This window comes from Ascaphus truei, chromosome 22 (genome assembly GCF_040206685.1).
Source record: "Ascaphus truei isolate aAscTru1 chromosome 22, aAscTru1.hap1, whole genome shotgun sequence".
Taxonomy (NCBI): Eukaryota; Metazoa; Chordata; class Amphibia; order Anura; family Ascaphidae; genus Ascaphus; species Ascaphus truei.
The window spans coordinates 5,297,649-5,320,663 of NC_134504.1; the positions used below are offsets into that span (position 1 = coordinate 5,297,649).

Here is a 23,015-nt window from a genome sequence, read left to right on the forward strand (position 1 = left end):
GCAGGTGAGGCTTAATACAGATACATGTAAGGTTATGTATTTGGGAAACAAGAATAAAGAGGCGACTTACAAATTAAATGGGGCAAAATTAGGTCAATCCTTTATGGGGTAGGATTTAGGAGGGCTTGTAGACAGCAGGTTTAGGTATAGTGCCCAATGTCAGGCAGTAGCTGCAAAGACAAATACAGTAAGATCTTCTCTTGCATTAAACGGGGTCTGGATGGAAGGGGAATGAGCATAATTATGCCACTGTATAAAACATTAGTAAGACCACACCGGGAATACAAAGTACAGTTTTTAGCACTACTCTGCTAAATTAGATTAGTTTACATTAGAAAAGAGGTGTCCAAGAGGGGATATAACCATATACAAATATATTCTAGAACAAATCAATGAGATTTCAAAAGAACTAATATTCCCCAAGGCAGTACAAACAACACCGGGTCATCCCTAAAGGTTGGAGGGAAGGAGATATTACAGTAAGGGCAGTTTATTATCCATGGAGATAGTGATTATAGATACAATGGATAAATTCAAGAAAAGGTTGAACATCTTTCTAGAAAGGAAAGGTATACAGGGATATACCAAATAAGTAAACAATATTGATCCAGGATCAAATCTGATTGCCATTATTTGAGTCAGGAAGGAATTTATTTTCCCCTTATGAGATATCATTGGATAATGGGTTTTTTTTGTTTGCCTTTCTCTTAATCAATATACTGTAAGCACAAATATAGGATCAAGTATCTGTCATCTAAATAGAACATAGGTTTTACTTGATGGAGATGTGGGGGTTTTTTTCAACCTCATCTGCTATGTAACTGTGCAAGCAAATACAAGCATCGAAAACAGAAAAACACATTTTTCTTCACGTAGTGTTTTTCAACCAAGGTTCTGCAGGCTAAAGGGTTCCATGCAATGTGCTCGTCAGACACCGACCCGGAAGCGGAGGGGACCTGCAAGTTAGGTCCAGCTTGTAGTCACGCCCAACTTCCTGTATCCACCACCTTGGTGGCCCTCCTGCATCACTCGGCTGGACACTGACCAGAGGACGTTGAGTGTAAAAAGAGGGAGAGGGGCCTGGGGTTCCTTACAATGCATCTGATCTCAGACACACTATTAGAGAGGGTTGGGGTTCCTTACAATGCATCTGATCTCAGACGCGCTATTAGAGAGGGTTGGGGTTCCTTACAATGCATCTGATCTCAGACGCGCTATTAGAGGGGGTTGGGGTTCCTTACAATGCATCTGATCTCAGACACACTATTAGAGAGGGTTGGGGTTCCTTACAATGCATCTGATCTCAGACACACTATTAGAGAGGGTTGGGGTTCCTTACAATGCATCTGATCTCAGACACACTATTAGAGAGGGTTGGGGGTTCTGCAGAATCTCACAATATAATTATAGGTTCCTTTAACCAAAAAAAGGTTGGAGACTCCTAATGTAGTAAGTGGGATTGCTCTGTTAACCTCTTTCTCTGCCAGATAGGTCTGCCCCGCAATGCATTGCTGATCCCTCTGGCAGCGTATGGGTTAACCTCTTCATTACCAGCAGGGGTGGCAACGCATTGCAATCGAACTCCGGGGACTGTTTCCCAGCGCCCTCCCCATGCGCAGTCTGTGATGCATTGTTTAGGGCTTCTGTGCAGCACGTTTATAAACAAGCTAGGCTGTGATTAATACACTGGCGTTTGCTGCTCCTTTCTCTGGGAGATAGAGGCTGGGAAGTAATTAAGTGGCTGGCAGGCCGCCAGGTTACGTTCGCATGTGGGGCTTGTCCTGAATGTTAAAGCGATCGCTGGTATGTCTGACTCCAGGGCTGTTTGTGAAAGGAAGCGAGCGGGGGGCACAAGGGGGAGAAGGAGCTGAGCGAGGAGCGCATTAGCATGGAGCGTTTCGCCAACACGTGACCGTTGCTTTGGCTGACTTTCAGAATTGGGAAGCAAAGCCCCTCCGGTGCTAATTGTAACGGTCCTGAAGTGACAAGGTTTTGTGGTAGTTGGAAGCATTTCAAAGGAAGGAAGATCGGTTTAGTGTCCGCTGCACTTACATAATCGAAGCTTAAAGCGTCTGAGGCTGATACCTTTACCCATACTGGGGGGAGGAGGGGACTCTGTGTGAGAGAGCGAGGCAGAGGGGGGGCGGGAGAGGAAACCTCCCTGTGCTGTGAGGACATTTCCAAAGCCAGTGCAGCACAGGCCCAAATGAGCTCGCAGGTTGTCTGGACGCACGCTTGCACAGAGATTTTCTTGGCAGAGCTGCAGGATGAGGCTCACACTGTACACAGCCGACATATTGAAGCTGAGAACCCGGGCACAGAGAGAGGCCCCCCTGCACACTATGTAGGGTTTCCTACGATGGTTGGGCGACACCTTTCCTCAGGTATTTCACCCCTTTTTCCCCCCTGAGGCCAAAAGAATACTGTTGGCTCGTAGCTTCCGCTTTGCTGTGTATCCGTTTATTACATACTGTTTCACAGAGGCAGCGGCAGTCAGAGCTGTTTGGCTGCTGTTCAGGATTGAGAAAATGGCGTCCTCAGACAGGGCTGCTTTATACAGATACGCTGCACAGGCAACAGCAGAAATAAAACCCAGCGACTGCTTGCGGCAAGCGCTGGGAATGAAAGAGCCGGGGCTGAATCTTTCCACGCTCCATACTGCTGGGATTCCAGCTGCTTTTCTTGCTAGCAGTAATCCATGTTTGAATTTGCTTTATCAAATAAAGCTCTTCCCTTGTGTTGCTGTCTGCGACGCAGCGCGTTGTGCGTCGGACCCTTCCGGCGTTGAAGTGTATTTTGGGAAGAGTGTTTTTATTGAGTTTGAGTGATCCTCTCCGAGCTTTCTCTCTCCACGGGGAGAGGACGTTTGCCTAAGTACATTGCCAACTTTTTTTTACCGTCCTCGCTGTTTTTGGGGAGGGGGAAAGGGCTAGAGATTGTGGAGACGCGGCTCCAACGTTGAGATTTAGTGGGCAAAAAGATGGACTATTTGTGGAGTTTATGGGGTCCCGCAACACGTTTCTTTGTAGTGTGTTGCTGGCCTCTCTGGCTTTGGAGGGGTTAACACGTGCGCAGTAGACGGGCCTGCAATTCAGCAGGGAACAGGAGCATGTAACAGGTTTATCGGTGTGGGTACTTCTTTACGATGTGCCGGTTTTTTGATTTCACTTTTGGACAGGACTAAATGTCCGTTCCAAGTCTCTGAGGTGAAGACCTGTGATTCTTGTTCTGAGCCCCTACGTAGCACTGACTACACCACGGGCGGCCAACTCTAGTCCTCAAGAGCTACCAACAGGCCAGGTTTTCAGGATATTTCTTGCTTCAGCACAGGTGGCTGTCGAAGACTGAGCCACTGATTGAGCCACCTGTGCTGAAGCAGGGATATCCTTAATACCTTACCTGCTGGTGGCCCTTGAGGACTGGAGTTGGCTGCCGCTGTATTAAACAATACATCTGTAGTAGGTATTTGGCAATAACTCTACTGAGAATTTGTTATTGTGGGTGTAATATTAATAAGCCTTGGAAGTCATTGACCTTTTAGGGACAGCTAGAGAAACGTAACTGAGGGGGCACAAGCTTTAAAGAAGGCAAATCTGCCAAAGCAAATGGGATCCCATCACCCCTCGGAAACCCCTATCCCAAGAAGATCACTTTGCCTTGTGTCTGCCCTCTACCTCTTAATCCTACCCACACCCTACCTCTATATTAGGAAATAAGGGTCCGTTAGGGTGTACTTTATTCATGTAAAAAAGTGACTACGCAGATATGTATTGGATAAATCCCATTCTGATTTTCTTTGTACGGCTGTTATTTGCTGTCTGAATCTCTCCAGATCTCTCCCTTTTGTGGCTAAGTGGAACAGTGTAATCTTTGGAAGCCGGCAGTGAAATGGTTAAGTGTACGGGCTGACAGAGTGGGTTGTTAGGTCCTGCAGGTTCCTGTTTTCTTGCTGATGGAGTGTTCCATTGTTTGCCTCTCACCTCTCTGCCTTCTGATTTGATGGATAGTGTCTCAAGCAGCCGGCTTCATTTTATCCCGCTAAATTACTTCGGTTACACACCACTGCCTTATCGCATCAATGTGATGGAATAGAGGGAGCAAAACGGAGGGGGGAATAATGGTGCCAAGCAAAGAGATGTGCATGTCTGTAGTGGAAGGTCAAACTCCAATTGTAACACTGGAGAATGCACTTTCCTATCTCTATATACATTCTGGATACACACGTTAATGTTTGTGTCTCTCTCCTCTGGTTCGTGATGAAGACACTGCATCTGTGTGTAATTTTCCCATTTATTTTCAGAGGGATTAGGGATGCTTATACAGTATACCCTGTTTTCAGAGTAATTTTTACTATGTTATTGATCCACAATAAAGATTGATATTTCTCTTCACCACCTGATATTGGAACTATTGAAGGCCCATGTTTATTAAGTGATGCTATTCCACAAGAGACATTCCAGCTTCCTACTAACAACTGTTTTATGGAATAGCAACGCCATCATGTTCAGAATAGTTCTAGAATCATTTTTGATGGTTGCTAAAAGAAAAGACACAAATTCAGACTTCCACGCAGAAGCTTGGCTTCCATTCGAACCATTTCTGTATGTTGATCGCAGGCTTACACTTTTCTCTCCTTCTTTCCAGATTTCGGTCACAGTGGTTTGGGAGACCATTATGACAATTCCCACTGGGGACCGCAGCCTACTCTCCGAGGTGAAAACAATTGTAGCCGGGATAAACTGATAATAGACAGGACTGACAAGGAATCGTGGCCTTCCATTACAGGAACTGAGACTGAATCTGCCTCAGAATGTACTACAGACACTGACTCTGCCTCCAATTGTGGCTCAGAGAAAAGTAGCATGGCTACAGGGAGTGCCCAAGGCAACTTCACTGGACATACAAAGAAAACAAACGGCAATAATGGCGCCAATGGAGCACTCGTCCAAAGCACTTCTAACCAGAGTGCCCTTGGAGCTGGTGGAGCAAATGGGAATGGAAACTTAGCCAGAGTTTGGGGCGTAGCTCCAGGCTCCAACCCTGGCATTACCCACTGCTCCTCCAGTGGTGTGGACGGAAATGGGGACAGCATGATCGGGGATGGTAGGAGTCAGAACTGCTGGGGTGCTTCCAACTCTAATACTGGCATTAACCTTAACCCTAATGCCAACCCAGCTGCCTGGCCTGTACTTGGACATGAAGGAACTATGGGAGGAGGTAATCCTTCCAGTATTTGCAGTCCAGTCAGTGCCATAGGTCAAAATATCAGCAACCAGAATGGAAACCCAACAGGTACTTTGGGTGCCTGGAGAAACTTGCAGTCGCAAGAGAGCACAGAACCACAAACGTCCACTTCTCAGAATGTGTCTTTCAGCGTACAACCTCAGAACCTTAACACTGATGGACCAAATAACACTAACCCCATAAATTCTTCACCAAACCCTATTCATGCAATGCAGGCAAATGGACTGCCCAATTGGGGGATGGCTGTCGGAATGGGGGCCATCATCCCACCCCACCTGCAAGGCCTTCCTGGTGCTAATGGCTCAGTTTCTCAAGTTGGTGGGGTTGGCAGTGACAACATGGGAAGTTCAGTGTGGGGGTTATCACAAGGTGTCCCTGCTACAGGAAGCTGCAATTCTGGGTTTAATCAGGAAAGTGGAGATACTGTGAGCTCAGCAGCAAGTGCTAAACAGAATGGATCAAGCTGTTCTGTGCAGAAAGATGGGAATGGTGTCAGTGCATGGGATTCAGGACCACCTACCAGTCCAGGGGTATTGTCATGGGGGACAGGGAGAGGCAGTGTTGGAAATATGCATTCTGGACCCTGGGGTCATCCTGGCCGTGGCACAAGCAATGGTGTGAATGGTGAGTGGGGCAAGGCCCCAAACCAGCATTCCAATAGTGACATCAATGGGAAAGGATCATCAGGGTGGGATAGTCCTAGTGTTAAAATGCAGAATCCTGCAATGCAGCAGGGAAGTGATCAAATGAACTCTAGGGCCAAAGCTGTAGCCTCTGGCACAACAGCTAGTGACAGAAGTAATGACAGTGATGGAAATCAAAATGAAGGAATGGGGGTAGAGGGTCAGCAGGGGGAGACCGGGGTGGTAGAGTTGCCAAGACAAGACCTTGATCCGCGGGTTCTCTCCAATACTGGGTGGGGACAGGTCCCAGTTAAACAGAACATTGCATGGGAATTGGAAACATTTCAGCGGCCTGATCGCAAGAATGTTGGGACAGAGGCTTGGGGAGGTTCAAGTACTCCGCCTTCAAACTCAGGGGGGAAGAGTGATGGGTCCATCATGAACAATACAAATACCTCTACAGTATCTGGGTGGGTCGGCTCACAACCTATATCTGCTCCTGTAAATGCAGGTTGGGGAGATAACAACAAACCGCCAAATGGTCCAGGGGGGTGGGGAGATCCCGCAAACTCTACTGTTGTCAATGCTGCTGCCAAAAGTGGCCACGCTTGGAGCGGGTCTGCAAATCAGGAGGACAAATCGCCCACCTGGAGTGAGCCTCACAAGCCTAAGACTCAAGGCTGGGGAGATGGACAGAAATCCAATCCGAGCTGGACCTCAGGGGGCGGGGACTGGACTGATATGCCACCCGTTCCAGCACACATGGCTGATGGGAAGAAGAATGGAACTGGGTGGGACTCTGACAGCAAGTCTGGATCTGGGTGGAATGAGAACACACGGTCTGGGATCAGTGGCTGGGGAAATGGCCCAAGCACCAAGGCTAATTCTAATTCGGGTACAGGCTGGGGGGAGACTTTGAAAGCGCCTCAGCAGAACTGGGCCAATAAACCCCAAGACAGCAATGCGAGTGGTTGGGGAGGAGCTGCTTCTGTAAAACAGACTGGATCTGGATGGGTTGGTGGACCAGCGCCAGCACCACCACCCCCACCATCGCCAGCAGCCAAACAGAAGGACAGCAGCACTGAACCCAGCGGCTGGGAAGAGCCTTCACCACCGTCCATTCGCCGGAAGATGGAAATTGATGATGGTACCTCAGCTTGGGGAGACCCAACCAATTACAGCAGTAAAACTGTAAACTTGTGGGATAGAAACAAACCTGTAGTTCAGACCAGCCCCTCAACCAACAACAACTCCGCCAACACAAACACCGTCCCCCCAAATACAAACCTGGTTGACCCTCAGCCACTTCATCAGCCAAGTGCCCAGCAGAACCGCTCCCCACTGCTTGGTCCAGGTAAGGACCACCACGATTTGTTTAAATAATATTGCCTGTAAAGCAGTGATGCACCTTTTTTATATAATTTATTTAAAAAGGATGAGACATTGAGATATTGGTGAATGTGGGGGTACATGAAGCAGTTGTGTAAAGATGGCGGTCTAGGAATAGGACTCCAGAGCTAGTTTGGAACCACGGATACAGTCTTTGACTAGCCCGGTTGGCTTTTAGGTCCCTATTCAGTTTGCTTTTGAGCCTGGTTTCCCCGATCTTGGGAAAGTTTCAGCTGTGTAAATCAGTTTCTGAATTTCATGGCAGGTGCTTCCTGCACCTACATAGCTAAAAATGCAACTGCTTTATATTGCAAAAAATAGCAGCGAGTAGATGAGCTAGTTTCCATTGGAATGAATAGAATGACTGTGCTCCAGTGACGCAGACTTGGTGTTTGGAGAGGCCTGTAGCACATTGTTTTGCCGCTCTCTGATTATACCATTTGCTGTACCACTTTGATCTGTGTATTCCCTGGCCTTTCTCCATACTATAATTTGGCTGTGTACATTTACCCACCAACAAACTCGAGCTTTAGCGCACAGAGAAGCCGCAGGGTGGACAACCTATCAATGTCACCTCCATGGTGACGGACAGGCTGTTTTGTTCCTTTCTGAAAGCACTGTCGGGATTAGAGGAAGGTAGATCTGCGTATTAAGATGCCACCTCTTTGTTCTTAGCCGGCTTATGTGTCCTTCCAAAGCTGTGTGAAGTGGAAGTTGTATTATAAACATGTAGATGGCGTCGGTGTGCGAGAGCGAGTTTCCACCTTGAATGACAGAGGGACCAACAACGCATTGCAGAGCGATGTGCCCGTGAAGCACGCTTGCACAGCTACAGTCTGCTATATGGCTGTCCTGTTTGGTCAACTGGCCCTGTTTTAACCCCTTCACTGCCAGCAGGGTTGCTTAACCCACTGACCGTGACGGGGCCAAGGCAGCATTTCATATCGGAGGAGGGGAGCGGATTCGTTCATGGCTGCTTAACCCATTCACTGCTATTAGTATTGTTGCTCCTTTGCTTGTCTTGGGATAAATGACGTAACCGTAGGAAAATGTGATCAGATGACAGAAATGTGCAGGCGCGATTGGCAAGGATGCAATGGTGTCTGTTGTGTGTCTGCAGGCTGGGGCGATGTTCCTCCTGGCCACTCAAAGACTGAGACCTCTTGGGGAGAGCCCCCATCCCCGGCTGCTGCACTCGACAATGGCACTTCGGCGTGGGGGAAGCCCACCAACAGTAATTCAGGGTGGAAGGGGGGCTCTGCGGAGTCTCCCGGGACTTATGGAAGGACGAGTGCTACCGCTGCTGCCCCTGTGCTGTGCAAACCAGGTGCGGACCGGTCACCGTTTTCATTTCAGGGTCTCCTACTGTCCTCTAAACAATGAGCTAGGCCAGGGGTGGCCAACTCCAGTCCTCAATCCCTCACCCCCCCCCCCCCCCCCTGCCAGCAGGTCAGGTTTTCAGGATATCCCTGCTTCAGCACAGGTGGCTCAATTGGTCCCTGCTTCAGAACAGGAGGCTCTGTCCCTGCTTCAGCACAGGTGGTTCAATCAATGGGTGTCTTAGACTGAGCCACTGATTGAGCCACCTGTTCTGAAGCTGAGATATACTTAAACCCTGACCTGTTGGGGGGTCTTAAGGAGTGAAGTTGAGCCCCCCTGAGTTAGCCGACAACACAATGAGCTCACATCACACTTCTATACTTGGGAACGGGATTCAGATGTTGGGAAATTCACGGGACTGGGGAGGAGTTTTGTCACCCCCCCCCCCTTTTTTTTATTTAATTCACCATAAAAAATTTTAATGTCTGATTTTAAACCCACGCACCAGCTTCACGGTGTATAGCAGCCACCAAACTCGCACTGAGACCCAAAATGTCGAAACAGCTGTCTGTGAGTGGGTTTACTGGCTGTGCACTTCTCAAACCTCTGCTGTACTGGTAAGCTGTGTAATGCCGCAGGTATAAGCTTATAGGGGGATCCGTGTTAAAATGGATGAGAAATGGAGGGATGCTCATTTGCATGTCACTACCCAGAATCCCTGGCTGCAGTGGAATCAGTGTATGCGAAGCGATCATGGGGAAAGACGGGGTTGCAGACCTGTCCGAGACGTGCAAATGCCCCACAAGTGGTATTTTTATTTACTGTACAAATCCATTGGGTATTACTGTAATCGGACGTGACTGAGAGGAGCTCCTTTATACATGACACGTTCTGGTAATAAGCCGCAGGAGGATTCTATTGTTATACATATTACCAATGGTGCCAGTGAACAGAATATTATTACAATATATTAGAAACATATTTCTGTTTTTGTTTAAACCCCTGATTCCCAGTGAAAGCATACTTGCATATAGTTATGCTCTTCACTTCTCGTCTTAAATTCCCGTGTTCTGGAAGGAGAAGATTTTATTTCTATTTACGAGACCTCCTCTTGCCCTTCCCAGCGCTGTTTTTATTTGTACAATCTGACACTTCGTTCAGGAGATGTAAGCGTTTGAAATATTAAGTGTCTGGGAGATTAAAATGAAGTTTCCTTAGCGCCCAGTGCAGTCTAATTGTGTGTGTGTGTGTGTGTGTGTGTGTGTGTGTGTGTGTGTGTGTGTGTGTGTGTGTGTGTGTGTGTGTGTGTGTGTGTGTGTGTATCTATATCTATATCTATATCTATATCTATATCAGGACATGGTCAGGATAAGAACATGTCAGTTAAACTCCATAGAGTCTTCTGGACAGGATTGCTTCTTTAACATAACCCAACACCCAAATCCCTCAGTTTCACCAGTGTGATGTGTGATGCCCTCTCGATAAGTATGTGATGTGGTACCAAGCGCTGCTGTTGGGCTGCGTAGAAGTACAGGTATGATTTTATATTGTTCACAAAAGATGTGACTCTTCTTTCTCTCCTTTCAGCTCCCAAATCTATGCAAGAAGGCTGGGGTAGCAGCGGGGAAGATGTCGGCCTCGGTGCTGGCCGGTGGGAGGAAGAGGAGGGCGATATGTGGAACAACGCTGCTCCCCAAGAGAGTAACTCCTCCTGGGGAAACGGCCCCAAGAAAGGACCGTCAAAGGTGTGGCCTCAAGAAGCCATTCTAGAAGTAGAAATGCAGGGTCCATGATGTGTCTCCAAGGGGTTTGTAATGGGGGATCCCAGGCAGTATGGGGGTTCCTGAGCCAGTGTGGGGACTGCTCACTTGGTAAGACCCCCCAACTGCACCTTGGCGTGGGGGGTATCGCACAATGCTTTGCATCCACAGCAGCAAGGCATTGCGGGACGTGACTTTAGAAGTTCCCGCAGTGAGTGACGGTGATACCCCCCCATGCTGCCTGCACACACACTGAGGGGCAGTTTGGGGGGATTATTAAGCGTGTGTTCCCCCCACGAGCTCAGGACTCTATATATTGCCAGGGAGCGGTCACACAGTGTGTTGGCGATAGTCTGATGGGTCGCCATCCGATTTATTAGGAGTTGTGTATAATGAAGCATGTTCTTGCCGGGACCAACATCTTAAACCGACTCTTACACACCAATCATATCCCCGGGGGCTGCTGTCTGCCTGTGCACCGTTCCTATCCCCGGGGGCTGCTGCCTGCCTGTGCACCGTTCCTATCCCCGGGGGCTGCTGTCTGCCAGTGCACCGCTCCTATCCCCGGGGGCTGCTGCCTGCCTGTGCACCGCTCCTATCCCCGGGGGCTGCTGCCTGCCTGTGCACCGCTCCTATCCCCGGGGGCTGCTGCCTGCCTGTGCACCGCTCCTATCCCCGGGGGCTGCTGCCTGTGCACCGCTCCTATCCCCGGGGGCTGCTGCCTGCCTGTGCACCGTTCCTATCCCCGGGGGCTGCTGTCTGCCTGTGCACCGCTCCTATCCCCGGGGGCTGCTGCCTGCCTGTGCACCGCTCCTATCCCCGGGGGCTGCTGCCTGTGCACCGCTCCTATCCCCGGGGGCTGCTGCCTGCCTGTGCACCGCTCCTATCCCCGGGGGCTGCTGTCTGCCTGTGCACCGCTCCTATCCCCGGGGGCTGCTGCCTGCCTGTGCACCGCTCCTATCCCCGGGGGCTGCTGCCTGTGCACCGTTCCTATCCCCGGGGGCTGCTGCCTGTGCACCGCTCCTATCCCCGGGGGCTGCTGCCTGCCTGTGCACCGCTCCTATCCCCGGGGGCTGCTGTCTGCCTGTGCACCGCTCCTATCCCCGGGGGCTGCTGCCTGCCTGTGCACCGTTCCTATCCCCGGGGGCTGCTGCCTGCCTGTGCACCGTTCCTATCCCCGGGGGCTGCTGTCTGCCTGTGCACCGCTCCTATCCCCGGGGGCTGCTGCCTGCCTGTGCACCGTTCCTATCCCCGGGGGCTGCTGTCTGCCTGTGCACCGCTCCTATCCCCGGGGGCTGCTGCCTGCCTGTGCACCGCTCCTATCCCCGGGGGCTGCTGCCTGTGCACCGCTCCTATCCCCGGGGGCTGCTGCCTGCCTGTGCACCGCTCCTATCCCCGGGGGCTGCTGCCTGCCTGTGCACCGTTCCTATCCCCGGGGGCTGCTGCCTGTGCACCGTTCCTATCCCCGGGGGCTGCTGCCTGTGCACCGTTCCTATCCCCGGGGGCTGCTGCCTGCCTGTGCACCGTTCCTATCCCCGGGGGCTGCTGCCTGCCTGTGCACCGTTCCTATCCCCGGGGGCTGCTGCCTGTGCACCGTTCCTATCCCCGGGGGCTGCTGCCTGCCTGTGCACCGCTCCTATCCCCGGGGGCTGCTGCCTGCCTGTGCACCGCTCCTATCCCCGGGGGCTGCTGCCTGCCTGTGCACCGCTCCTATCCCCGGGGGCTGCTGCCTGCCTGTGCACCGTTCCTATCCCCGGGGGCTGCTGCCTGCCTGTGCACCGTTCCTATCCCCGGGGGCTGCTGCCTGTGCACCGTTCCTATCCCCGGGGGCTGCTGCCTGCCTGTGCACCGCTCCTATCCCCGGGGGCTGCTGCCTGCCTGTGCACCGCTCCTATCCCCGGGGGCTGCTGCCTGCCTGTGCACCGCTCCTATCCCCGGGGGCTGCTGCCTGCCTGTGCACCGCTCCTATCCCCGGGGGCTGCTGCCTGCCTGTGCACCGCTCCTATCCCCGGGGGCTGCTGCCTGCCTGTGCACCGCTCCTATCCCCGGGGGCTGCTGCCTGCCTGTGCACCGCTCCTATCCCCGGGGGCTGCTGCCTGCCTGTGCACCGCTCCTATCCCCGGGGGCTGCTGCCTGCCTGTGCACCGCTCCTATCCCCGGGGGCTGCTGCCTGTGCACCGCTCCTATCCCCGGGGGCTGCTGCCTGCCTGTGCACCGCTCCTATCCCCGGGGGCTGCTGCCTGCCTGTGCACCGTTCCTATCCCCGGGGGCTGCTGCCTGCCTGTGCACCGCTCCTATCCCCGGGGGCTGCTGCCTGCCTGTGCACCGCTCCTATCCCCGGGGGCTGCTGCCTGCCTGTGCACCGCTCCTATCCCCGGGGGCTGCTGCCTGCCTGTGCACCGCTCCTATCCCCGGGGGCTGCTGCCTGTGCACCGCTCCTATCCCCGGGGGCTGCTGCCTGCCTGTGCACCGCTCCTATCCCCGGGGGCTGCTGCCTGCCTGTGCACCGCTCCTATCCCCGGGGGCTGCTGCCTGCCTGTGCACCGCTCCTATCCCCGGGGGCTGCTGCCTGCCTGTGCACCGCTCCTATCCCCGGGGGCTGCTGCCTGCCTGTGCACCGCTCCTATCCCCGGGGGCTGCTGCCTGTGCACCGCTCCTATCCCCGGGGGCTGCTGCCTGCCTGTGCACCGTTCCTATCCCCGGGGGCTGCTGCCTGCCTGTGCACCGCTCCTATCCCCGGGGGCTGCTGCCTGCCTGTGCACCGTTCCTATCCCCGGGGGCTGCTGCCTGCCTGTGCACCGCTCCTATCCCCGGGGGCTGCTGCCTGCCTGTGCACCGTTCCTATCCCCGGGGGCTGCTGCCTGCCTGTGCACCGTTCCTATCCCCGGGGGCTGCTGCCTGTCTGTGCACCGCTCCTATCCCCGGGGGCTGCTGCCTGCCTGTGCACCGTTCCTATCCCCGGGGGCTGCTGTCTGCCTGTGCACTGTTCCTATCCCCGGGGGCTGCTGCCTGCCTGTGCACCGTTCCTATCCCCGGGGGCTGCTGCCTGCCTGTGCACCGCTCCTATCCCCGGGGGCTGCTGCCTGCCTGTGCACCGCTCCTATCCCCGGGGGCTGCTGCCTGCCTGTGCACCGCTCCTATCCCCGGGGGCTGCTGCCTGCCTGTGCACCGTTCCTATCCCCGGGGGCTGCTGCCTGCCTGTGCACCGTTCCTATCCCCGGGGGCTGCTGCCTGCCTGTGCACCGCTCCTATCCCCGGGGGCTGCTGCCTGCCTGTGCACCGCTCCTATCCCCGGGGGCTGCTGCCTGCCTGTGCACCGCTCCTATCCCCGGGGGCTGCTGCCTGCCTGTGCACCGCTCCTATCCCCGGGGGCTGCTGCCTGCCTGTGCACCGCTCCTATCCCCGGGGGCTGCTGCCTGCCTGTGCACCGTTCCTTTCCCCGGGGGCTGCTGCCTGCCTGTGCACCGTTCCTATCCCCGGGGGCTGCTGTCTGCCTGTGCACTGTTCCTATCCCCGGGGGCTGCTGTCTGCCTGTGCACCGCTCCTATCCCCGGGGGCTGCTGTCTGCCTGTGCACCGCTCCTATCCCCGGGGGCTGCTGCCTGCCTGTGCACCGCTCCTATCCCCGGGGGCTGCTGCCTGCCTGTGCACCGCTCCTATCCCCGGGGGCTGCTGCCTGCCTGTGCACCGCTCCTATCCCCGGGGGCTGCTGCCTGCCTGTGCACCGTTCCTATCCCCGGGGGCTGCTGCCTGCCTGTGCACCGTTCCTATCCCCGGGGGCTGCTGCCTGCCTGTGCACCGCTCCTATCCCCGGGGGCTGCTGCCTGCCTGTGCACCGCTCCTATCCCCGGGGGCTGCTGCCTGCCTGTGCACCGCTCCTATCCCCGGGGGCTGCTGCCTGCCTGTGCACCGCTCCTATCCCCGGGGGCTGCTGCCTGCCTGTGCACCGCTCCTATCCCCGGGGGCTGCTGCCTGCCTGTGCACCGCTCCTATCCCCGGGGGCTGCTGTCTGCCTGTGCACCGTTCCTATCCCCGGGGGCTGCTGTCTGCTTGTGCACCGTTCCTATCCCCGGGGGCTGCTGCCTGCCTGTGCACCGTTCCTATCCCCGGGGGCTGCTGCCTGCCTGTGCACCGTTCCTATCCCCGGGGGCTGCTGCCTGCCTGTGCACCGTTCCTATCCCCGGGGGCTGCTGCCTGCCTGTGCACCGTTCCTATCCCCGGGGGCTGCTGCCTGCCTGTGCACCGCTCCTATCCCCGGGGGCTGCTGTCTGCCTGTGCACCGTTCCTATCCCCGGGGGCTGCTGTCTGCTTATGGACCTCTCCTTTCTGACTTCCACTGGAGTTACTGTGATAGTGTCCCGATTTGACACTATCACACCCTAATAAGTTACCCCCTAGATCAGGTGTGGCCAACTCCAGTCTTGAAAGGCCACCAACAAGTCAGGTTTTAAAGTTATCCCTGCTTCAGCCACTGATTGAGACACCTGTGCTGAAGCAGGGATATCCTTAACCTGACTTGTTGGTGGCCCTTGAGAACTGGTGTTTGCCACCCCTGGGCTATATGAAAATGAATAACCCCTATAGGCTGAGGAATGCAAGCTAAAATAATAAGACGGCCACAGAATGATTAAAAAAAAAAACCCCATTGAAGCGGGACTGCGGCTTTAATGTAATGATTCCCTTTTATTGCCTGTGTTTGGGACCCCGGGTTTGCCAGTGCACACTCCCAAGGGTCTTTGCAGCCATCCCAACTCCCCCTGTCTGCCTCTCATGTTCCCTGTATGTGCTTCCTTAACACAGGGCATGAAGACTTCAAGCAAGGCAGAGGATGCCTGGCTTCTGACCCGTCTGATTAAGCAGCTTACTGACATGGGCTTCCCGGTGAGTTGCGTGCAGCGTAGCTCTGATGTCTGTTTGTTTTATCCTGTATTGTCTCTGGACCTCTTTGCCGCCAGAGGGGCCTACATCGTGTTATATAGCACGCGCCCAGCGGGCAGGGAAGGGGTTAAATAATTTGTTTCCGGGCCACTTAAATCACACGTGAGTTTCAGTGTAAAAAACTGTACATGGATGCTTAAGCAGCTGGTATGAAGTTACACGGAACCGAGTCCCAAGCACCGTATCGGACTCTTTGGAAGGCTGGGTTTGGCCTGGGCTGTCGGTTGAGAGTCCTGTTGTAGAGCAATGTATGTGTGTAAGAAGCGGTCATGCATCGCTGCCTGAACCATGCCTGTGCATTGATGAGCCAGTGATGTCATCTCTCACGTCCACCATATGAACTGGACACACGTTCTAGATTGAATCCTGCACATTGACAGACCTAGAATAGGAAAGTCTCTTAGAACATTACAATTTTTTATTCCATGGCTTTAAACCTCGTCTGATCAAAGGGAAACTGTCCTTTATAAACCCGAAACGTGCATTAATGGAATGAGGCAGGTCCCACGTGGCAAGATGAAGAAATTGGGAGATGTATGCTAGCTGGGCTGCGTGTGAGCCTGGGGTGGCCAACTCCAGTCCTCAAGGGCCACCAACAGGTCAGGTTTTCAGGATATCTCTGCTTCAGCACAGGTGGCTCGGTCTTTGAGCCACCTGTGCTGAAGCAGGGATATCCTGAATACTTGACCTGTTGGTGGCCCTTGAAGGCTGGAGTTGGCCACTCGTTGTGAAAGCGCTCGCATGTCCCTTCATCTTCTTCCGATCATCATATCAAAATACCCTTTCATTCCTGGTGATTAGTAGCCTGGTAAACATGTTTACTCTTCTACCTCTAACCCCGCACTCCTTATTCTCTGCAGAGAGAGCCTGCTGAAGAGGCCTTGAAGAGTAACAATATGAATCTGGATCAGGCCATGAGTAAGTAGCTCCCCATCAGAGGAAATGACTGTGCTTGTTTGTACTCCAGGCAGAGCCATTGTCAGAAAGTTCAAGATACTCCCGCATCTAATGGCCTCATTATTCCCAGCACGCTGGGGAGCAAAACAGCCGCACGCGGCGATGAACCAGTAACCCGGCAAACAAAGGCCTTTCCTCGCATTCATATACGTGCAGATGTAGCGAGGCTTAGTCTCTGCAGCCATAAAAGCGGAAGTCCGCAGCGCCGGAGACGGTCCTGGCACGGTCGTGTTGTGGGGCTCCAGATCGGACCCACCCTCCCCCTGACTGGAGTTGGCAACCCCTGGTCTACAGCATTGTAATAATTGTATAATACTTTATACAATCAGACCGTTTGATAGCGTTGCCCTATAACGGGTTTATACAGCGATTCTTTCCATTATTGTTTTACGCTGTTTCTACCCACGCCTGCTTTGCCACCTTAATTCACCTGTTGTTACAAATTATATAATTTTGAAGCTGCCTTGATCACCCTGAATACACCCGTGCCCTTCATTGGTAAAAACCCAAATAATCGGGTGAGAGGAAGTCTGGCTGCAGCAGTCGCGTAGAATTGGCGAGAGGATGTCCCGGTTCTCTCGCGGTGTTGTCGCAGCCAGCAGTGCGGCTTCTAACCGCGGCGCCTCTCTCGCCTCCAGGTGCTCTCCTGGAAAAGAAGGTGGAAATGGACAAGCGTGGAATGGGAATGGCGGACTACAACATGATGATCGCCAAACCCTTAAGCTGCCGCCCGCCACCGATCTCCAAAGAGTCTTCCATGGATCGCCCCACTTTCCTGGACAAGGTAACCGGGCAGCGTGTCTTATTGAGGCGAGATCTCTTATTGAGGTGTGGTGCACGGCCCAATCAGTGTCTTAAAAATAGCCTGGTATGAAGGGAGTGTTGGGCGGCTGGACACCCCTCGTGGTGATGCGGAGTCTGCAGCCCGGCTGGCAGCATGACGGCCGCTCGCACCTGGCACTGTCACACGCGTCCGGTTTCAGCACCGGGACTGAATGTTACACAGGCCGTTTTTGGCAGGCTCCGAGCAGACGTGACATGTAGTGAAAAAGAAGTCGGCGTCATCGGCCAACGCAAAGATGTGAGATATATAGCTTTGTCTCCCTCCATGCACGGCGAGAAAGTCTCTCGGACGTGTCGCGTTACGGCGCATTCTGGCGGCAGCGCAAGACGTAATCTCTGCAAAATTTCTTCCCGAAGACGCCCTGCCCAGCTGTAACTAGAGCCGAAATCTCCCAGCGTGTTCTGGAACGTTTAACCCCTTCAGCTTTAACCATGCCCTGATTTAGGCGTTTCACTCCAGGTGGTTACTAGCAGCCGGGTGGTTTTAATATTACTTGGCTGCGCAGGAGTTTACGCGGAGCTCGTACTATTCTCTGGAGTATTGTAAATGTTTTGCACTTGGGTCTCAGTAGTATTCTGAAAACCTGACCTGTTGGTGGCCCTTGAGGACTGTTGTTGCCCGCCCCTGTGTATGGTCTCTGCACTGCTTGGGAAATGTGGCTGAGTGTGTTGCAGTGAAGTCCAGCACGGAGAGGGTTAACTGCGTATGGTCTTGGCCCTACATGTTAATAAGGCTGCCGGCTGTTAACCCTTCGCATTTCAATGTCAGTAGTTGCTCCTGACTTTGCTAACATCGAATTCGAAATAGTTAACTGTGTATTAACCTCTCCTGTTACCAGACATGAAGAGGTTAATATGCACGTGTGTTGGTGCACGCGGCACATAGTACTCTTGGCGCAGGGCCGGTTAGGTTTTGCGGGGCCCAAGACGGCGTGCTGCCAGCAGCACCCCCTGCCCGTAAAATAGAGGGACTTGACTAGACGATCAGCCCGCTGGCAGCGTCGCGGCGGCATGGGATCGTGTCACGTTGCTATGGCAACGCTGCGGCTAAGGGCCCCTGCCGTTCCGGGGGCCCCACGCCCCCTCCTCCGGCTCCCCCCTTCGGTCGAGTTAAAGTTGGATCCCGCGTGGACCCCGGGGGTGCGGTGCCAAAGGCAGCCGCCTTTCTCGGCTTGCCCTTAGACCGGCCCTGCGACATGTTGGGGGGGGGGGGGGGGGGCAGGATGGGGGTGCTAAGGGGTTGGGTTACTAGTAGAAAATGAGGGCAGTGCGAGGTTACATTAAGTAAAGCCGCTCACTGATCACCCTGAAATGTGTGAAGGTTTTTATATTCTTTATTGTAACACTGCTTTTTTCTTCTGTTTTTTCCCCCTCTCCACGACGCTGCTTTTCCCCACACGTTCCCCGTGTGCTCTCCCTGCTGCTGCTGGACACGGCCCCCCAGCTCACCCTCTCTCTCTCCAATCAGGATGGCGGCCTAGTGGAAGAGCCCACTTCACCATTTTTGCCTTCACCAAGCCTGAAGCTCCCCCATCCAAACAGTGCACTCCCTAACCAGGCCCTGGGGGGCGTGTCCCCGGGGCTGAGCATGCACAACTTGAATTCCTCGAGACAGGTAACCAGGGTTAAAGATGTCTCCTCTGTCCTCATATCTGCTGATCGAGGAGCACGCCTCAAAAGGGGACCCACACTGCCCTCCGCGGCCGGCGTATCCTTCCTGCGGCCCCCGCTCCCTTCACCGCCGCCCACGCTCCCCTCACTGCCGCTCCCCCCCCACTCCCCTCACTGCCGCTCCCCCCCCACTCCCCTCACTGCCGCTCCCCCCCACTCCCCTCACTGCCGCTCCCCCCCCACTCCCCTCACTGCCGCTCCCCCCCACTCCCCTCACTGCCGCTCCCCCCCCCACTCCCCTCACTGCCGCTCCCCCCCCCACTCCCCTCACTGCCGCTCCCCCCCCCACTCCCCTCACCGCCGCTTCCCCCCCCTCCCCTCCACTCCCCTCACTGCCGCTCCCCCCCACTCCCCTCACTGCCGCTCCCCCCCCACTCCCCTCACTGCCGCTCCCCCCTCACTGCCGCTCCCCCCCCACTCCCCTCACTGCCGCCCCCCTCACTGCCTCCCCCCTCACTGCCGCTCCCCCCCACTCCCCTCACTGCCGCTCCCCCCCCACTCCCCTCACTGCCGCTCCCCCCCCACTCCCCTCACTGCCGCTCCCCCCCCCCACTCCCCTCACTGCCGCTCCCCCCCCACTCCCCTCACTGCCGCTCCCCCCCACTCCCCTCACTGCCGCTCCCGGTTTGTCTCCGTACAGATACAGAGTGGCAATCTGGGTATGTTTGGCAATAGCGGAGCAGCACAAGCCAGGTCCATGCAACCGCCGCAGCAACCGCCAGTGCAACCTCTAAACTCATCCCAGCCTAGTCTCCGTGCTCAAGTGCCTCAGTTTCTATCCCCTCAGGTCAGTCAGGGCACAGACCAAGGCCCATGCGGAGCCTTTGCTGCAGTAGTTTAATGACGCGTTCTTGTTACAATAATCGGAGCTGTGTACTGGGTGAGGGCTCTTGCTAAGGTGTTCTTGCCGTGACTCTCTGCCCCCGATACTTTAGGTTCAAGCACAGCTTTTGCAGTTTGCAGCAAAAAACATTGGTCTCAACCCTGCACTATTAACCTCGCCAATGAATCCTCAGCATATGACCATGCTGAACCAGCTCTATCAGCTGCAGCTGGTAAGTAATCATTGCTTGCACCCGAACATCTGGGGCGCGCTGAATTCAGAGTGCCTGCTCTGTGTTATGATTGTGGCTCTGAATGTGGGATGTGACCTGCATGTCACAGTCAGTCCTGTGTAATGAACGCGTGTGTATACAGAGCTGTGCTGAAGCAGAACACTTTGACCTGCGACATCTTGAAATAACACTGGCAGAAATCTCCCCTGTTTCACAAATGATCCCCAGAACCACAAACCAGGCCATGTTTTAGGATAATTGTGTTCTAGTTATAACCAGCACCCCCGGTGTGATACTGTAAGTAAAGGCACTGGTCTAACTCATTGGTTATTCCTTAAATACAATTTGGCTCAGGCTCTTGGATATGTGTGTGCCTCCTTCAGGCATTTAACTCCCTTACAACTCATCTTTTTTAAGGAAGCCTATCTGCCATTCCCCCAACATCCATGTCCTCACCATTAAACCTTAATTGACCGGCTGTGCTGCTGGACCATACGCCATGCTATGTAACACCCCCAGCATCCCCACACCTTAATGGGATCAGCAGTGCAGCCGGACCATACTCCATCCTGATGTATACTCCGTCCCACAATGAGCAGCCACTTTACCTTTTGATCCAACATTGTGCCTCATTCCCAATATATTGGCGCTTTACAAATAAACGACAATAATTCACTGCATGTGTTAAAGAGCCTTCCAACCTTGAGGAAGAATGTGATGGTACGTATACGCACATATACACTGTACAATGATCGCAGGCGGAGTAATATACAGAACGGTTTCATCAAGACGTTTAGAAGAAAGAACGGATGTCGGATTAGGGCTGCATGTTCTTTCATCCAGATAAACATCTAACAAGTCGCTTCTTTTATGAAAGGGTTAATAAGTGTGTGGGGCGCGCCTCCCGCCTGTGTAACCCGCTTCTCTATCCCACCTGCAGGCGTATCAGCGTTTACAGCTCCAGCAGCAGATGTTACAGGCTCAGCGGAATGTTTCCGGTCCCATGAGACAACAGGAGCAGCAAGTAGGTCAAACGGGAATATTATCCTGTGCTGTGATCAGCTCCAAAGCAACCCACAGTGTTAAAAGGGATCATCAACCTCATTTACCTTCAATTATCCCCGCGTGACCGCTGTCAGATCCACAGCAACGTGTCACAAGCTTCCCACTGAACACAGCAATGTCCTAAAAACAGCCATTTCAAGCATGTGTTAATGAAGCATTGTTTGTTTAACGCTTTAGTTCAATTTAGACGGCATTTAATCACTCAGGCCGCTTTCTGCCTGGCTGTAAAAGTGTTAAGTGTTAAGCAGAACTCTGGCTCACATAAACAAAAGGTGTGTGTCGGTGTGTGTCACAAAGCGAGTGAGTGGCTTTAAAGCCACAATACTACACCCCCCCCCTTTTTTCTTAATTTTTTTTATTTGTTTATGTAATGTGTGTGACGATGTATAATTCTACATTCTTACCTCAACTGGCAATCGTTTGGTGCTTCTGATATAAATCTGTCCAAATCCTGATTGTGTGCCTAACAGAATGGCCGCCTTTCAGTTTCAATCAATCCTTCAGTCAGTGTAAGGGCTGGGACCCGCTGCGCTCGGTGGCGTGGACGGCCGCTCGAGCGTTCCCCACCAGCAGGGGAATCCTCCCTAGCCGGTCCCAGTTCCCCCACGCTGATGGCTCACTACGCACTGTGACGCGTCAGCCGGCAGGGGATTCAAGAAAATTGTGATCCCGAGCGGTGACGCGTCACGTGGTGTGCTGATGAGCCAATCAGCGGTGGGAGCTGTCATCAGGCAGCTTCCTACTTAAGGTAGTGTGTGTGCGTGTTTTTTTTTTTGTGGCAGAAGGGGAGGGAGCTGCTTACCTTACAGCAGCCCGCAGCAGCTCCCTCCTGCAGCCCGAGCCCGGGGGGGGGGGGGAGGAGTAGCAGGTCCCTCCGCTCAAGCCACTCCCCCGCCTCCCACTCCCGCCAGGCTCCCGCTCCCTACAGACCGCATATCGCGGTCTGTGTCTGTCAGCGCCCCGCCTGTCTGCAGTGCTGGCGCGCTGACTGAGGGAGCGGGGCCTTAGCCTAACTCAGCAGCTACTATGTTTATTTATTTATAAAAATGTGTTACCAGGAAGTAATACACTGAGAGTTACCTCTCGTTTTCAAGTATGTCCTGGGCACAGAGTTATAACAATACATGGTTACATTAAAAGAACCGGGTTATACAGCCAATTCACAGACATTTCATGGCCAGATAGTTGGGAAATTGGGTACAGGGGATAAAGGGCTGGTGAGTTTCAGATTTGAAATAGAGCATCACTTTACCATCACCGAACACCAGCGAATGGCACCAAACGGCTCACAGCCTTTAGCTGCTCTTCGGCTGCGCCAAAGGCTGTCCGACCTTTGGGGCAATGCAGATGTACACTGGGGGTGTTGAGATTCAATGCAGTTGATGTACCAGATATTACTACAGTAACATTATCTATTGTTACAGTTTGCAGCTCAAACTGCTGAAAACATTGGCAACAAATGGTCATAAACAGGAAAGTGTTGCAAAGATCTTGCACTGCTGGGGAGGTGGGCTAAAGCCTGCTATAGAAATCAAAGGAGAACCGAATATTAACACTCATTGAAAATGGCATTGGGAGTAGCATTAAAAACAAGTCATGGTTATCTAATACAGAAGTGATTTATTTAAAAAAAAAAAAAAACTAAGATTTCATGGTTTGCTCCTTAGAAAGGTGCCTTGTAATTGTATCAATGAATGTCTAGGAGTTCCTGCCCCACTGGGTTTGTGCTGTTTTTTGTTAGCCGTATCAGCCAGAGGTACCGGGGGTTACTGTGTGCCTCGTACCGGGGTTACTGTGTGCCTCGTACCGGGGTTACTGTGTGCCTCGTACCGGGGTTACTGTGTGCCTCGTACCGGGGTTACTGTGTGCCTCGTACCGGGGTTACTGTGTGCCTCGTACCGGGGTTACTGTGTGCCTCGTACCGGGGTTACTGTGTGCCTCGTACCGGGGTTACTGTGTGCCTCGTACCGGGGTTACTGTGTGCCTCGTACCGGGGTTACTGTGTGCCTCGTACCGGGGTTACTGTGTGCCTCGTACCGGGGTTACTGTGTGTGCCTCGTTCTGGGGTTACTGTGTGCCTCGTACCGGGGTTACTGTGTGCCTCGTACCGGGGTTACTGTGTGTGCCTCGTACCGGGGTTACTGTGTGCCT

At 53.7% G+C, this 23,015-nt stretch overlaps 1 protein-coding gene across 5 annotated transcripts in view; it reads left to right on the forward strand.

Moving 5' to 3' along the window:
- TNRC6C (trinucleotide repeat containing adaptor 6C) overlaps nucleotides 1-23,015 on the forward strand; it is a 121,097-nt gene that overhangs the window by 83,680 nt on the left and 14,402 nt on the right. For 2 of the 5 annotated variants that reach the window (XM_075579729.1, XM_075579731.1), the window contains 10 exons: nucleotides 4,645-7,221; nucleotides 8,377-8,583; nucleotides 10,164-10,321; nucleotides 15,136-15,216; nucleotides 16,134-16,191; nucleotides 16,869-17,014; nucleotides 18,518-18,688; nucleotides 19,385-19,531; nucleotides 19,680-19,799; nucleotides 20,740-20,823. In XM_075579729.1, coding sequence (XP_075435844.1) covers nucleotides 4,645-7,221; nucleotides 8,377-8,583; nucleotides 10,164-10,321; nucleotides 15,136-15,216; nucleotides 16,134-16,191; nucleotides 16,869-17,014; nucleotides 18,518-18,688; nucleotides 19,385-19,531; nucleotides 19,680-19,799; nucleotides 20,740-20,823 — 3,749 coding nt within the window. Of the gene's footprint in view, nucleotides 1-2,188; nucleotides 2,385-4,644; nucleotides 7,222-8,376; nucleotides 8,584-10,163; nucleotides 10,322-15,135; nucleotides 15,217-16,133; nucleotides 16,192-16,868; nucleotides 17,015-18,517; nucleotides 18,689-19,384; nucleotides 19,532-19,679; nucleotides 19,800-20,739; nucleotides 20,824-23,015 lie in introns of those variants that run through there. The other 3 variants (XM_075579733.1, XM_075579730.1, XM_075579732.1) reach the window with 3 other exon arrangements.